Below are 14,979 nucleotides of genomic sequence, written 5' to 3'. Positions count from 1 at the left end.
AAACCCCTCCAAGGTACTGGTGGCACTGGAACTTCTGCATGCTCTCTGAGACTGCAGGCTGCCCCAGCAGGACACCTGCCTGCACGCTTGGCTGGTGCCTTAGTTCAGCCAGGTGGCCTTTGGGAATTTGCGGTAGTTCTTTCTGTAGTCCTGGATTTAGAGCAGGAAATGCTGTACAGGTAGAAGCCTGAAGGTAGTATTTGGAAATTCAGGAAGAAAATGACTTGTAAGTATTATTACTATGTGGTGTAGGTTGTTAGGTTGAGCTTAAACGGGGAAGATTTCCTCTTTGGATTTTATATCTCAGCAGCTGGAGAATGAAGTTACCTGTGCAGCTTGAAATTATTAGGACTGGTGTTTCATGAAACCTCCAAAGAGAACAGTTCTGTGAAACTAGTCCACAAGGACTCTGACCTTCAGTGCTGCATTGTTCATGCTGTGCTCTTGAAAACAAATAATATGGTTTGTCCAAAATGTTTAATACTATATATGGAATAAATAGGCTCCAGTGGGTGGCAGTTTCCTTTCCATGTTTTGAGTTTCTGTTCATAAATCTCATAAAAGTGTGGAGATTCATTAGCATCATGAAACACTTGTAAGGGTTCTGTCAGTGTTTCAGAACACCAGCATTCTTTCAGTACATTCGGGTGAGTGCTGTAAAGGTGCTGTTCTACTGTACTAACAAGCTGAGCCTAATAATATATATTCTCTGTATTGTTTGCTATTTTCTCGCCTGTCCTTTTCCTTTAGGATGTCTGTAGCTCTGCTGTATCCCTTCAGGATGGCTTTGACAACGTAATGGTAACCAATCTGAGATCATGAACTTTTCTTCTTTTTATTTTCTCTTTTGCACAAACATGCATTTCTTTCAACACACAGGCTGCACACTTTGCTTTTGATGAGAATGATACGCTTTGGGTACCCCCGTGGCTAGGTAGTGCAGTGGCTGCATGCGGGAAGGCTGTGATATGGTTGCACACAGAATATTTTGTTCTTACAAATATTCCCAATAACTGCATCATTGATTTTTTTTTTTCTCTTCAGAAAATGTTGTGTTTCTCTCTGTGAAAGATTAGAGTAGCTGCAAGATAGCCTGATGCCATATCCATCCAAGCATGACCTGCGCCTTCCCATTTTGCCCCCGTCTCCTTGCTGGTGCCTGGGTCTGCTCCACTCTGCCACCTTCCACCGTGGTGGCGTTCACCGCGCTGTGCAGTGCAGTAGCGGTGGCTGCTGAGGCAGCCCTGTGGGCTGGCTAAGAGGCAAAGGATGGACCACGTAGGTTTTACAGCCAGCACGTCCCAGCCAGCACATAGGGCCATGTGAACTGCAGTTTCCAAAATACTTCATCTCGTAGACACAGCAGTACAGTGCCTGGTGGTGCGTTCCTGAGCTGCAGGACGTGCAGTTGTTAGAATAACTGTGTTTTGTTTCTTCCAAAATAAGTAACAGTTAATAGCTAGATACTAAGGTTTCATAGAATTCAGTCATTTCTCGTGAGAAGAGATGACATCTGTCTTTGTGGCATGAAGTTTCATCCCTAATATCCATGTTTGAAAGTTTGCCGGATATGGTCAATTAGAAAAGCTGCTTCAGAATAGTTTTCAGGACTTTCTTCCTATCCTAGGGAAACTGCAATGCTGTCAAAAGCACTAATTGGAAAAACAAAATTTATTTTTAAAAAGGCTTTTCTGCTTACCCTGTTTGCCAGTATTTTATAGATATGCAGTATTTACAGGTACTACTGACAGCACGGCAGGACGGGGTACAGATCACTGTATTCACAGCTCATCAGGCACACCTAGATATGCAGCAAGTATGCAGCGAAGTCTGTTAGATTTATCAGTGTAGGATGTTGTTCTTACTTAAATAAGTGTTAGTGTTTCCCTACCTACTTTTGAAGTCAGATTTGACCAGATTTGATTCATAATCAGGGTACAATACCATAGCTGGTGTGATTACCAGTTCACACACCACATAGAAGAGCAAATGCATTCTAAATGCAATATGGTCACATATTTAATATGAAAAAGCACTAAGTTGTGTTTGTTTCAGTTTAAGGTGTAAGTAGAACAAAGAGAACAATGGTTATTGCTGTAACATTGCATCAGCATTGAATAAAAGTGGTGGGGTTTTTCTCCCTTCTTTTCCTTCGTCTTTTTTTTTTTTTTTTTTTTTTTTTTAATGTGCATGCACAATTCTGGCTTGCAGCAATTGGCTTGCAGCAGTTGGCTTGCATGTTCAGTTAACTCTTACTAAATTATGCCTGAAGGGAGAAGTCCCTTTGAATTTAGTAACCCTGCTGTTGCTGCTCGGGAATGCAGAGCTCTCACTCACAGCACGGGAATTTACTCTGTTGCCATGTGCTGCAGTGAAATAAATTGATCCATCTCCTGCCTGATGAACAGCTTGTTGCTTAAATTTCACTCTTGGATTTGTCTGTAGCACTTGTCTGGCCTGGGTGGTGGTGCCTCGGGTGGTGGTCTTTGGTAAGAGTGTTCTGCTCTGGAGCTCTCAGCCCCACGGCAGCTCTGCTGCTTTGTCTGTGTTTCAACAGTGGGAAGAAGGTCTGTGGACAAAAGCCATTTGTGGATTTCACCACATATTGCTGGGATCATGCATCTGCTTGTTTAGTATTTTCACACATAATTTCGGCCTAATCCAATTTCCATTGATATAACTTCATTAACACTAGAGGGACACTGGTTACACCCATGGGCATGAGTGGAGAAATTCTGGTTTGGGGCACGCAAGGTGAGCTGTCGCTGGGAGAACAGAAAGAAAACAAAACGCGGAGCATGTCTCCAAGTCTGTCTGTGGAAACTGACTTCAAATCAACCCACAGGGTCATTTGTGTTAGTGCTGGGCATATTTAAGGCCCTGTTTTGTTGTTGTTTTGAAAAATCAGTCATAGTTTTATCAGATTTCACTGTTTACCTTTGGGTGAATTCAGGTTACATCTTTATCTATTTCATGGTTGGCACCTCACAAAGGAGTTTTGGAAGCAGTTTGCTCAGAGAAATGATTGGTTATTTTGTTTGTTTGTTGTTTTTCTTCTTCTATCTCTCAAAAAAAAAATCTTAATTTTTGAGCACTTTCCCCTGCCCCTGATACCACTGTACTAGATGCGTCTTCAGTTGATCAGTGTTTTATGGGCATGCTGTGTGCAAGGTATACAGGCTGCTCAGCTTTTCGGTTCCTCACCTAGCAGGTGGTTGTTCTGAGAGCTCCCCATCTGATTTTGCAGATGTTTTTCCAGCTAAATTTGCTTTCAGTCCTGGCAGTAGTTAGGGATATAGATGCTTTTCTGTTCGCACTTCTGGTACTCCCTGATTTGTTTTTCAGAATTTTCCCGGAGATATTGGCTGGTTTTTAAAACAAATCCTTAGAATAGCTTCTGCCTGCTTAGTGTAGCTTGTCGTAACAGAGCTCCCTTCCACCTTGTCTGGCCCTTGTGGCTCCTTTAGCAGTGGCCCGAGTCCTGCACCAGAGCCCCAGCTATGTCAGTCACAGCTTTAAAAGAAAGGAAGGCATTAAAAACAAACGCTGTGCCAACCCCGTGGCATCCCATGGCAGCTTTGCCCCTGATCCGTGACCTCTTCTGTCCATTCCCTCCCTGCAGCCCCAGGTGGTGGTGCCACGGGGCTGGCTCGGCTGCAGCTGTAGCACTCGTGTGCTGTGCTCACCGTGGGCCCACAGGCCAGGCAGCTCTGCTCATTTCCTGGGACCTTGTTTTTAAACACAGTCCAAATTAATAGCCGATTTGCAAGACTGCTGGTGGCACTTTCAGACTTGTTATCATTTGGTGAATTTCTACTGAAGGGCTGGGAGCAGATAAAGAAGGAAGGTTCCTCTGGTGGTTCAGTGGTTTTATCCATTGGTATTTGTATTTGTTTTCTTTTCCAGCTGGTAGCCCGATTGTGGTATTGCTGCTTGCCGTGTGTTATCAAACTGACTTCTAGCCTTAAATTATAATATTTCTCTGTATGGATATCCAGATTACAATGTCAATTGCCTTTTTATTTCTTTGTTTGTGGTGAAGTGGACAGCTAAGTGGAGGGAGCACCGTTGCTTCCAGCTTGTGTCTGCTACTAAGATTCCTTGAGTAGAACAATTTTCAAAATGTTCAATTGCAACATCACAATACCACAAAAAACTGATTGATTTGCATTTCTGGCAAATTCTCATGCACCAATTTTTTACAATCTTGGTCTTGAAGTATGTCCAATTTTTTTTCCTCTTTTCTTGTGCTTCAAAACATACTAATGCAATCTTTAAATGAGTTGCTGTTAGTTTGGCATAAATTTGGAGGCAATTTGAAGCAAGCAAAGTAGGCTCTCTGCTGATCAGAAATACAAAGCATATTTCCGAGCTGTTGGGAGCTGGAAATGTTTGCATAGCCATTTATCATACAAATATTTTGCATGTCATCAAGAAATCTGCTAATGAGCATGTGGACTGCTTCATCTGTGGAAAAACTAGCAGTCAGGTAGCTTGAGAAAGCTCAACTGTGTTTTTAAACTAGAGATTATCACTCTCTCTGAGTTTCCAGTGCAATTCCATGTTCTGTCTGGAAGACCAGCTAGATTTATTTATTTTTTTCCTGAAGCGCAAGAAATACTTTGCAAAACTCCATTTTAAAGGGTGTCTGCGAAACCCCCTGGTCAGTAAATTTCTGTTTCTTCACCACAGCAGTGTTACGGCAGTGTCAGAAATCAGACAGTCAGTTCTCCCACCTCCCTGTGAGCCAGAGCAGTTCAGTACAGTTCAGAGTTGCAAAGTGCCGTTTTTTGAAGGAAGTGGTGAAGCCTCTCCCTGGCTCCTTGTTACACGCAGTGGTGGGTCTGGGGGCGGCTGCTGCTCTGGGTGCAGGGGCTGCTCCCAACCCGTGTGTGTCTTTCAGGGTCAGCCGATGGACCAAGCTGCTCTGTTCACTCCGCAAGTTCGCCCCCCGGCTCAGCTCCCGCAGTACCCAGGGTTGCAACAAGCACAGGTACTGTGCTGCTCTGGTGGAGTGAGTGCCTAAAAATGTTTTTTAAACAGGGTTCCTTCACCTTCCAGTCTGCTTGTCCATGCTGAAGGTTTGCTTGGGGCTTGTCTCATGCATGTGGCCTAGGGCAATGGTGTTCACTGCTCTCTGCACGCTGCAGCTAGTAAATGTAAGGCAGCCACTTTGCAGTTTTTCCCTTAATGATGTTGCTGGTAAAGACAATCATACTTCTGAGCAAAGTCTGAAATTTGACCTATTTTTTGTGAGATATTGACACCAGCAACAGTTTAAAATGAACCTCTGTTATGCTGTACATATATTCATTCTGGAACTTGGGGTTTTGGGGCAGGGGGAGAAGGGAGGTGGAGCAGTGAGCACAGCCCCGCTCTTGCCCAGTACCTCTCAGGGAGGGAGGGCAAAGACCAGGCTGGGTCCTTTGTGTGCGGCCACATTGTAGCTGCCTGAAGCTGCAAGCAGAAGCACTACCAGCATGGGGAGCCCTGCCTCGTACTGATGGCTTCTAGTTGCTGGGTTTTAGTTCTTTGATAAAGGCCATCTCTTTCTTTTATAGCGAAGCTAATTTAAATAGGGTTAAGTTACACAGTGAAGTCTCTCTTTTGTCTGTTTCCCACGCAGAGCATGCCTCATGGATACACAATGTACAGCACACAGATGCCTTTGCAGCAGCAGCAGCCCGGCGGCGTGGTGCTCTCCCCCAGCTACAACCCCCGGGCATACACAGCGGCTCACTCGGGCCCCGCGCTGATGGAGAGGCTGAGGCAGATGCAGCAGCAGCCGAGTGGATACATCCAGCAGCAGGCTGCTGCATACATCCAGCCTTTGACAGGCACTCAGCGGTGAGGTCCTGCTGTTCTCGTAGCTGGTGACATTGCAAGATTTTAATGGCAACTTGGATTTAGAGGTCTAAAGTTTTGCTTAAAGTTAATCAAAATGAAGCTAATGCTGGGTCTAACTAGCAATAAATTTGCCTTTCTCTCGTTTCCCCCTACTTGGTCTTGGCACAGATTGTAGCCCAATTATATTCTGTGTGTTTGTAGAGCATAAAATTTCATTTAAAGGTGACTGTTGGGTCCTATTTCCTGCTCCCCTCTCCCTATTCTACAAGCTGTATCCGTGTTATGCAAATAAGTGTGCAGTATCAAACATTAATAAATATTTCAGGTTCTGTAGTCAAGAAAACACAAGACCAATTTGGTAGTTTAACTAGCAATAGACAAATGAATTTCAGTTCAGCCTGAATACACTAAATTGACTTGAGTCTGAAAATAAATCTGAGTCGTAGCCTATAAGAAACAGGAAAAATACAGTGGTAAAGAAATGTAATGAAACAGATAGCAAATGAAGTAGGAACAACATCTGTAAACAGGATTGTTAAAGAGTATCCTGAGTGGAAAACTAGAGTTTCCAGTGAAAGTCTTGAATTGGAGATTTTTTTTTTTTTACTATAATGTTCTAAGATAGCATTTCTTTATTTTTTTTTTCTTTTTTTTCAGTATTTTACAAATTAAGAAGCCTAATAATCAGTTTTAAGTTCATGGAAATGCAACTAAGAGATGTTTTGGCCAGAATATTTTAGTGCTTATATGGAAGTCTTGCTTGAAACATAGAAAAGCAGAAGTCAAATTATTACCTATATCAGTTGCCAGGCAATAGGATGGTACGGCTTCTCTTATGGGATATATTTCATAGCATTTATATTTGGAAAAATATTCTTCCTTAACATCTTCTAAATCTGTAGAAGTCTGATGTTGTACCTTGTAGTTGAGTACTCCTAGACTAACTTTTTGCTGTTTACAAATGGAATACAATTCCTTCTTTTATGTTGTTATTTTTCAACCAGATTGAGCCATCAGCCTTTGCAGCCAAATTCATTGATAGGAGGGGGACTGGACAGTGCATCAACCACAGGTCCTCATCCAAACCTGAACTCGGCACAGCTGCCTCAGGAGCAAATGAGACAGAGGCAGCAGCAGATTCGACAGCAGAGACTCTTCCAGGTGAGAGACCCAACTGCACCAAAGGCAAGGGTTGCTTCATTGCAGGGAATGTAAACATCACTGTAGCAGGGGATGGAGTTACTGGCTCACTTGTGCATTCAAGTCTAAAGTAGAGGAGCTGGCTGCTGTTAATCCCAACTGGTTTCACTTGAGTGCAATAATTTATTGCTTATGTCTGGGACTTCCAAAAGAGAGCTCTAGGCATACGTGTGAAAATCAATACTTCAGTTTTTCAGGATAGAAGAACGCTTTTGGAAAAGGTAAATTTGAGAATAGCCTAGCTGAATGAACTGGGACAAAAGCAGTGGTTATGCTCTATCTACCCTCTTGGGCCTTATATACTGAAATTAAATTGATAATTAAATTAAATAGACCTGTTTGTTCTATTATCTTTATTCTGATTTGATGATATATTTTTAGTTTGGAGGTAAGCAGTGGTTTATCAGCTAAGTATGTAAGGCTTTTCCCAGGGGAAGTAAATTATATTAAAAATTCTTCCCGTGGCCCTTTGATGGTTGGAATTATTTTCATATTCTCATTTTAATGCAATAGCTATCTGTGCCAGCTCTTGTCAAATGATAAGGCATTTTGTCTAGATTTTTTTGACATAATAAACAAAATATACCAGCTATTTATATATTTTGTATATTAAAAATGGCCTCGTGAGCCTTGGTGTGGCAGAAGATGAACAGAACTGGAGCGCTGTGAGGTTCATCTCCCACATGGGGCCTCCAGTGACTAGTGCTGTAAGCAAGGCCAGATCCCAGCCTGTAAAGCAGTCACAGAAAGCCACCTGGCTGCGCTCATGGTCGTTCCCTGAGGCAGTGTGCAAGCAGCAGCACCGTCGTTTCAACACCCTCCTTCTTCCAGTTGCAGCAGGGGCAGCAGCAGGGCCAGCAGCAGCCACAGACGCTCGGTCTCCAGCCCGTGCAGCCGCAGCAGCCCTTGGTAAGCAAACGTGAGGCTGGGGGCAGGCGTAGCACAGGGTGGGCTTTGTGGCTTCTGAGAGGGGCAGCGGGACAGGCAGCTGGGACCTGCACCTCGCCTGTCCCGGGCAGCTTTCAGCACAGGCCCTGGGCAGGGGGCTCGTGCACCCTGCTCAGCCCCTGCAGCATCGCTGTGTGGTTGCTTTTCAGAGGTGCTCCTTCCAGGGCCGCGGCGCGCAGCTGCCCCATGCACTGCTGTGCTTCACGCAGCCGTGCAGTCAGAACCGTTACCACAGCTGGGCCAGCTATGACAAGGTGTTCTGCTGAAAAAAGGGTTTGTGTGTGTTGGGAAGGGGGAGCGGCTCAAACGCTTCATTTCAACGCATCTTTCTGAAATTATGCTAACAATATTGAACGAGAGCTAATGGTTAAGATCCCAAGCAATAAAATAACTACCCATAGCAGTTCTTTAGAGAAGTGCTTGGGGATGCAGTTACGAAATGAGTACTGGTGCTTTTCTAATTCCGTACATCTCTTTTCCATCACCAGTAAAACAAGACTGATGAGACTAGCTGCCTTGGGTCTGTGTGCGAGTTCAAAGAGGGAAAAAAATGAGAGGTTGTGAAATCATCCTCACCCCTACTATTAAGGCATAAATAAATGATTATTTTTAAAATCTGGTACGGAACCAAGTACTGTAAGACTCACTGAAAAGTCAGGGATCTTTTCCTCTGGACGTGTAAGGACTTAGTTGTCCCACAGCAGCAAGATAAGGTAAATTAACATCTTACTTCTGCAGGATTTTTTTTTCTGTTTATAATTGCTGTGCTATGTGTTTTTACAAATGTTATCCTAGTTAAAAAAAAAAAAAAAAAAAAAAAAAGTAATAATGAATAGCCCTTGCTAGCTAATAACTTGATGAGAAATATACAGTTGCTGCTGATGCCTGTAAATGGGTGGATTTTTATGTCTTTGTATTGTAGGCTTTTAAGGTGAACACAGGATAATGTGTACATGTGAGGCTATTTGTGGGAGAAGTTTTTGCTGTAACGCTAAGAAAAACATTCACTGTGAAACATACGGTGCTGGTTGTCAGCATTTTCCTGTGTTGCCAGGCTTGTGCTGTGTTTGTGTGAGCATCTGCACTCCCTCTGGTGTTGGCTGCGGATCGCGGCTGCTCCACTGCCGCCAGGCTCCTGCCCCTGCCTTAATTCAGTTCACAATGGCTGTCGGTGACTTCAGGCCTTTGATATTTAGGTTGTAATGCTAACATTTTTGGGGGGAGAAAAATAAAAGGTTATATTGTTCGAAGGTCCTTTTAAATTAAATGATTAGTCACATAAGAGAGCTGCATGAAGGCAGTTGTACAAACAAAATTATTTGTAAGACATTCCTTTAGGCTGAATCGGAGCCTTTCATAGTTTTTTTGTATGATTTTACTAAATCACTATTGTTACCAAATAACCTTTATGGATGCTTACACTGAATTTGCAGTGCTGTTGTCCGTGTTTTCTGTACTTTGTCATTTTTTTCAGACGCATTTAAGGTAGTTGAAGATTATTAGAAAAAGGTTGTTCTAGGAAAATGGAAAAATTGGAATTGCTAACTGCTGAGTTTACAAACATTAATCAATACAATCTTACGGAGAAAATGGAAGGCAGCATGTAAGTGCAGGAGTAAGGATAAATGAAGGATGTTTATCTGACAGCTATTGAAGGATTATTTACATCCGTTTTTGAGTTTTTCCTAATAGCATTTTTATCTTGAACAAACTGCATGTGAAAGGCTGTCTGTCGTGGAGACAGAGCACCTGCCTGGCTGCTGGTTGGCTTTTCCAACACTTAGCACAGCAGGATGCTTTTTGCTGGTTTCACGCCCCTAAGAAGCCCGATGCTTTTGACTGACCTCAGCATTTACTAAGGACTGTTCGCCAGAAGATTACACAATATATTTTAAGTAAAGGATTTGGTTTCGGAAAGGGAAAAGAAGCTGAAGTCTTACTAAAACATTGAAAAGTCCCTTCAGTAACCAGGAAGTTTCACTGAAACAAAGCACGGGTGTATTCTGTAGGGCATGTGATGGACAAGAGTATCAAATATTTTTATTCAGTATATCAGGTTTTCAACTTGGTTGGGTATGTTATTATGCAGAATCTATAGATGCTGTATTTAAAAACAAACAAAACACAGTACTTAATTAGAAGCAGTGTCCTTTCACCACATCCAATGAGAAGGAAAGTTACAGGACGTAGGAATGGACCGAGAGAAGAGCTTAGAGGCCCTGAAGATAAGTAATACAATAAATGGTGCAGGTTTGTTTTCAGCACTAGCATAGCAGCGTCTCATTCATCACGATTTTCCTCCCTGGAGTAGCGAAGTGTGAGGACCTTGTCTTTGGCTTTCTGCCCTTGGAGAGCCTGAAGGTAACTGTTACACAGATATCTCTTTCCTAGAGGTGACACGTGGGTTTTCAGAGGGAATAAATGCCTCTTGTGTTTGCAAAGCTTTTGCACCAGAGGTATCCATCCTAACCGTACCTTTGCTTCAGATGGTCTGTGCCAGATCTGTCCATCATAACTCAGTACTGTGACATCTGTCTGTCTGATCAGTAAAAGTCAGTAAAATAGAATGATTTTCTCCTGAACGACAGGTAGAGGTGTTAAAAACAAAGTTGTGCTTCTTTTCCTACCTAGGCTTACATGAAAAATAGACTGTTGTCTAGCTAGGGAATAATGCAGGCTGTCAGATAGACCAGTTAGAGATTAAATTCTGCTTTGATGTAGATACAGATAGTGTGCAAATTGGTGAAAGTCAGTGCATTTACACCAAGGGTGCTTTTGAAGCGATCGAAGTCATGATTTACTTCATTAACAGCAGATTTCTTTGGATGCTTTTTGTGTCTAATTCCACTGTGCTTAGTGGCACACGCTGTGAGGGCTTTGCCTTGATCCCTGTGGGTTTCAGGTCAGGGTCAGAGCGATGACCGGTTTGCTCCACGGATGAGCATGCCCAGCAGGGCGGGCACTGAGCAGTCCCCATTCCTCTGGAGCCAAGAATCAAGCACGCAGCTACAGCCCTGCAGCGGACCAAACAACCTCTGCCTTGTGCTTATCCCTCCTGTTATCTGAAGTGCCACTGCCCTGGGAGAAACGTTTTTTTGGAAGCTTAAGTTTCTTTTGAGTATTACACTTCAAATACTTGCAAGTGTTTAAAAATGCCCACAAGGCTGTTAATTTTGGTTAGCAGTTTTGATTTGCTTTAGCTTTGAACAAAGCAGACAGTAAAGCTGCTTGAAGTGACTTGTGGGATGAATACTGGCCTCTCCAGAGCTGGAAAAGATGAGCTTTTTGTAACAGAGACGGGACACGTGATACCTACAACATCACTGGAAAAGCGTAAAATTTCAGGGAATGAAGACAACAAACATTTTGTAAGTTTTAAGTGTGCTCAATGTGTCCTTACTGTGCCGTTAAAATTTGGTCAGGATCTACATCGAAGGCAGGTCTGCCTTTCTTCTGTTGTCCTCTACCTGCGCTGTCAGCAGCTCGCATGCTCGTGTCTCCTCCTGGATTAGGTGACTGAAATAGCTCCCCACTACAAGGCCAGGCTGGAGCAGCTGCTGTAAGATCAGGACATGAGCATCTGTGTTACTGCCTCCTGTGAAGCAATTGCTCTTCCTGGGCAGCAGCAGCTTTGGGGCTGCCTCCTGTTCGCTGCCACCTCCCCAGCACTTCTCTGCCACTGCTCAGCCTCATCGCCACGCAGTTCTGGGAGTGCTGGCAGAAGAGCAAGGCAGGATTTTTTTAAAAGACCCAGAGAAGAAAGTAGTTTTGAAGAAATGCTGGGATCTTCTCCTGGTGGTGTCAGCCTGTAGGTGGATGGGATGGGTCATGGTGTCCCAGTGACCTGCAGGGCCAGCAGTGGTGCTCCTGTGCCAGCCCTGCCAGGAGCTCGGCAGCGCAGCTTTCAGGAGGGCACTGGGACAGCTGCCGAGGAGGGTTTTCTGCTCACTCAGTGCTGTGTTTGATGCCTATCACAGCCCTGCTGGAGAAGGTGCGGGGCTGACCCCCAGACATCCTCATGTTGGGGACGCACAGAGCTGTGTCCACCAGCACCATGACTGTTCACGGCTGCACTTCTGTAACATGTGTTAAGGCACAAGTTGAACACTTTTTGCTGTTACTTGGCATGCCACTTACGCTATGCTCCTTTCTTCCATCTTTCTGTTTACTTCAGCAGTTTCCACGGCAAGGCTTACAACAGACACAGCAGCAGCAACAGACGGCGGCACTGGTCAGGCAACTCCAGAAGCAGCTCTCTAGTAAGTAGAGTCTGTGTGCATACACGTGTGTGTGTCTGTACTGGGGTATGGAATTACTTTTCTGGAGACAGTCTGCCTGTTTAAGTCCTGCCATGCGTGCGTGTAAGTAATTTAACAGCAGGTTACAGACCCCAGCTGCAATGCAGTAGCACAATTCTGGTGCTTGCACATCCCCTGCACTTCTGTTGGTCTTTGGAGGCACCTGCAGGACTGGTGGCCCATTCACGATCTGCTGCCCGTTTTGTCCCCTCACTTCCATAGCCATACTGCTGGCAAAGTCCCTGAGGAAATTAGCAAAACATGCGTGCATTAGACAGGTATATAAGGGAATGTGTTGACTATTACTTGCTATTGCTATGTGAAATATAGGTGTTTTTCTGTATTTTTGTAGAGTACAGTCGTGAGGCACAAACACTTCCCTTTACTTTGTCAACCAGGTAACCAGCCACAACAAGGAGTGAATCAATATGGGCATCCTTCACACTTCTAAATGAAAAAGATGGAAAGGAGACGTAGTGTTACGTTTGCACTGAAGAACAGAACATTCAAATTTCAATGCACTAGTTATTGCTAGAAAGCAAACTTTCGTTTTCTTCTCTTATTTCAATAATTATTTTTTTGTGCTGCAGTTGATGTGAATATGTAACAAGTTTTTTTTGGGTTTTCATTTCCTTTGCATTTAATTAGATTTAAATGTAGGGATGTGTGGGCCTACTTGAAGAATGTTATTGCAGATTTTATGAATTTGGTGCTTTTTAGGTCCTGTTACTTTTAAAGAGGACAAAGAATGCTGGATTTATTTATTTGTGGGAAACACTTTCTTGTTATTCTTTTTTTTTGTTTGTTATTTTTTAAGAACTGCACTGGACCAAACTACTGAATTGAAAGGCACTTCCAATTTTGGCATAGAAGTTGATTTGTTCATTAAAATATTCACATCTTTGTTTAATGGTAGAACAAGTGTTAATTTAAATTGTATTCATTTGACTGTAATTTTCATATGCACTTTATAAAGTTCTTTGTTTAAAGTAACAATTCTCTCTTGCTCTCATTGTGGTAAGAAGGTGCTGAAGTGGGTTTATTGCTTGTATTAGAACCTCTTAAAATTTATATTAAAAGCCACAATGTAATGTTAATAAACCTACTAGAAGTAGCAGTGTATTTTCATATTTGGTCCTTTCAATATAAAGTTCATTGGTGATCAGTTGAAAGAGTACAAAACATAGTAACAAGGACTGAGCAGTCGGAATAGGTTTAACTCTGCTCATCTAGGGCAGTCTCCGAGTCCTGGTAAAGCCTGACGAGAGACAACTCTGTATCTCGATGGGTTCAGTAAGAATATCTCATACGAGGGTTCACAAGGAGAGGGTGGAAAAGCCACCAGAGTCTTTCTTGCTGTTTCAGTGTTTCTGTAGCTGACACGTGTGTATACTGAAGTTGCCCTATATGAGTTATTCCTGTTATATATGTCTACTACTACTTACTTTGTATGTTAACTATTTAAAATTCTGGGTTTGATGCTTGATTGCTAAGTGAGTTTCAGTGGTGTAATGCATTATTTATCATCAGCCGAGTACAAAACTACAAGTAAATTACAAATCAAACCATTATTTAAATCTGTTCAAATATGTCATAATTTTGAGTTTAAAACAAAAGAATAAATTTATTACTATTTTATGTAATTTAGGAGTCAGTCTACTTGATATTTTAAATGCTTTCGTTTTGAATATGGAACAAGCAGGGCATTAAAAATATACATAGGAATGCTTTTTTGCTGTTCTGTAGTAACTCAGTATGCTTAATCTGCCATACATGGAGTTTATAGGTGGTGGTGTAGTCGGGTGTCCTGCAGGGTGGGGGACAGATGCATGGCACACACCACAGAGAGCTGCAGAAGGACGGGCAATGGTGAGTGAGGGAACACCCCCAGCACCAAAATCTCAGGAATTTGTGTCACAGATATCCCATATTACAAGGTTATTTCTATATGCTTTACAACAATAGGAATCATTCAAGTTGTAGACTGTTATACTTGCCTTATATGATCCTATCCAGGAAGATTTAATAAATACTTAAATTTTGTATGTTTTGATTGTCTTTTGGAATAGTCAGGGAAGTTTTACTTGCATAAACTTCTTTTATTTTTTTTAACAGAGGTTTACTTATCCCTTGTGTCAGAGTTTACTGTTCTTCATAGCAGAAGTAGCTATTACAGATATTGCATAGTGAGATTCATGTAATCCAGACAGTTTGTGGGTACTCTGTCAACACTACAGAAGGAAGGAACAAGCACACAGTGAACTGCATGCATGCGACTTATGTCAGGAGATGATTGAGCCAGCACAAAAGTAATCCCAGCTGAGGTTATAGTCTTAAAAATAAATCCCCAAGCTGATTATAATGTGATTAAATGAGGTAGAATCTGCATTTAGCTCTTGGCACTAGAATACTTTCTCACCCCTGAGTATCTTATGGGTTAATCAGCTGCTGCTGAGATGTTAATGCAGGAGGTTCAGCTGCTGTTACTGCATTATCTTTGAGGAGTTCCACTGCAGACTCTTCTTAGAAGTGGTAGATATTATAGGCTGGAAAAGACATGTTACAATTCTTCATTTTTTTTTTTTTTTTTATATTATTTTAAATATGTAAAGAGACAGAACTCACGAGGCAGGGATGGTTGCACTGAACCCTTTGTATATCCAGCAGACTTCCTGCGATGGATATG

At 42.6% G+C, this 14,979-nt stretch overlaps 1 protein-coding gene across 1 annotated transcript in view; it reads left to right on the top strand.

Moving 5' to 3' along the window:
* Window positions 1–13,728, top strand: part of MED12L (mediator complex subunit 12L) — a gene marked incomplete at its 5' end in the record, with an annotated part of 132,282 nt that extends 118,554 nt beyond the window's left edge. Inside the window, 7 exons of the mRNA XM_084292392.1 lie at window positions 751–801; window positions 4,904–4,993; window positions 5,627–5,847; window positions 6,852–7,008; window positions 7,879–7,956; window positions 12,173–12,254; window positions 12,692–13,728. Coding sequence (XP_084148518.1) covers window positions 751–801; window positions 4,904–4,993; window positions 5,627–5,847; window positions 6,852–7,008; window positions 7,879–7,956; window positions 12,173–12,254; window positions 12,692–12,744 — 732 coding nt within the window. The 3' untranslated portion in view covers window positions 12,745–13,728. The remainder of the gene's footprint in view (window positions 1–750; window positions 802–4,903; window positions 4,994–5,626; window positions 5,848–6,851; window positions 7,009–7,878; window positions 7,957–12,172; window positions 12,255–12,691) is intronic.
* Between the last annotated feature and the right edge of the window lie 1,251 nt (window positions 13,729–14,979).

Source organism: Netta rufina, assembly GCF_964035555.1.
Source record: "Netta rufina genome assembly, chromosome: 9".
Taxonomy (NCBI): Eukaryota; Metazoa; Chordata; class Aves; order Anseriformes; family Anatidae; genus Netta; species Netta rufina.
Note: the sequence above shows the minus strand (reverse complement) of the source record. Positions and strands in the feature narration are given on the sequence as shown.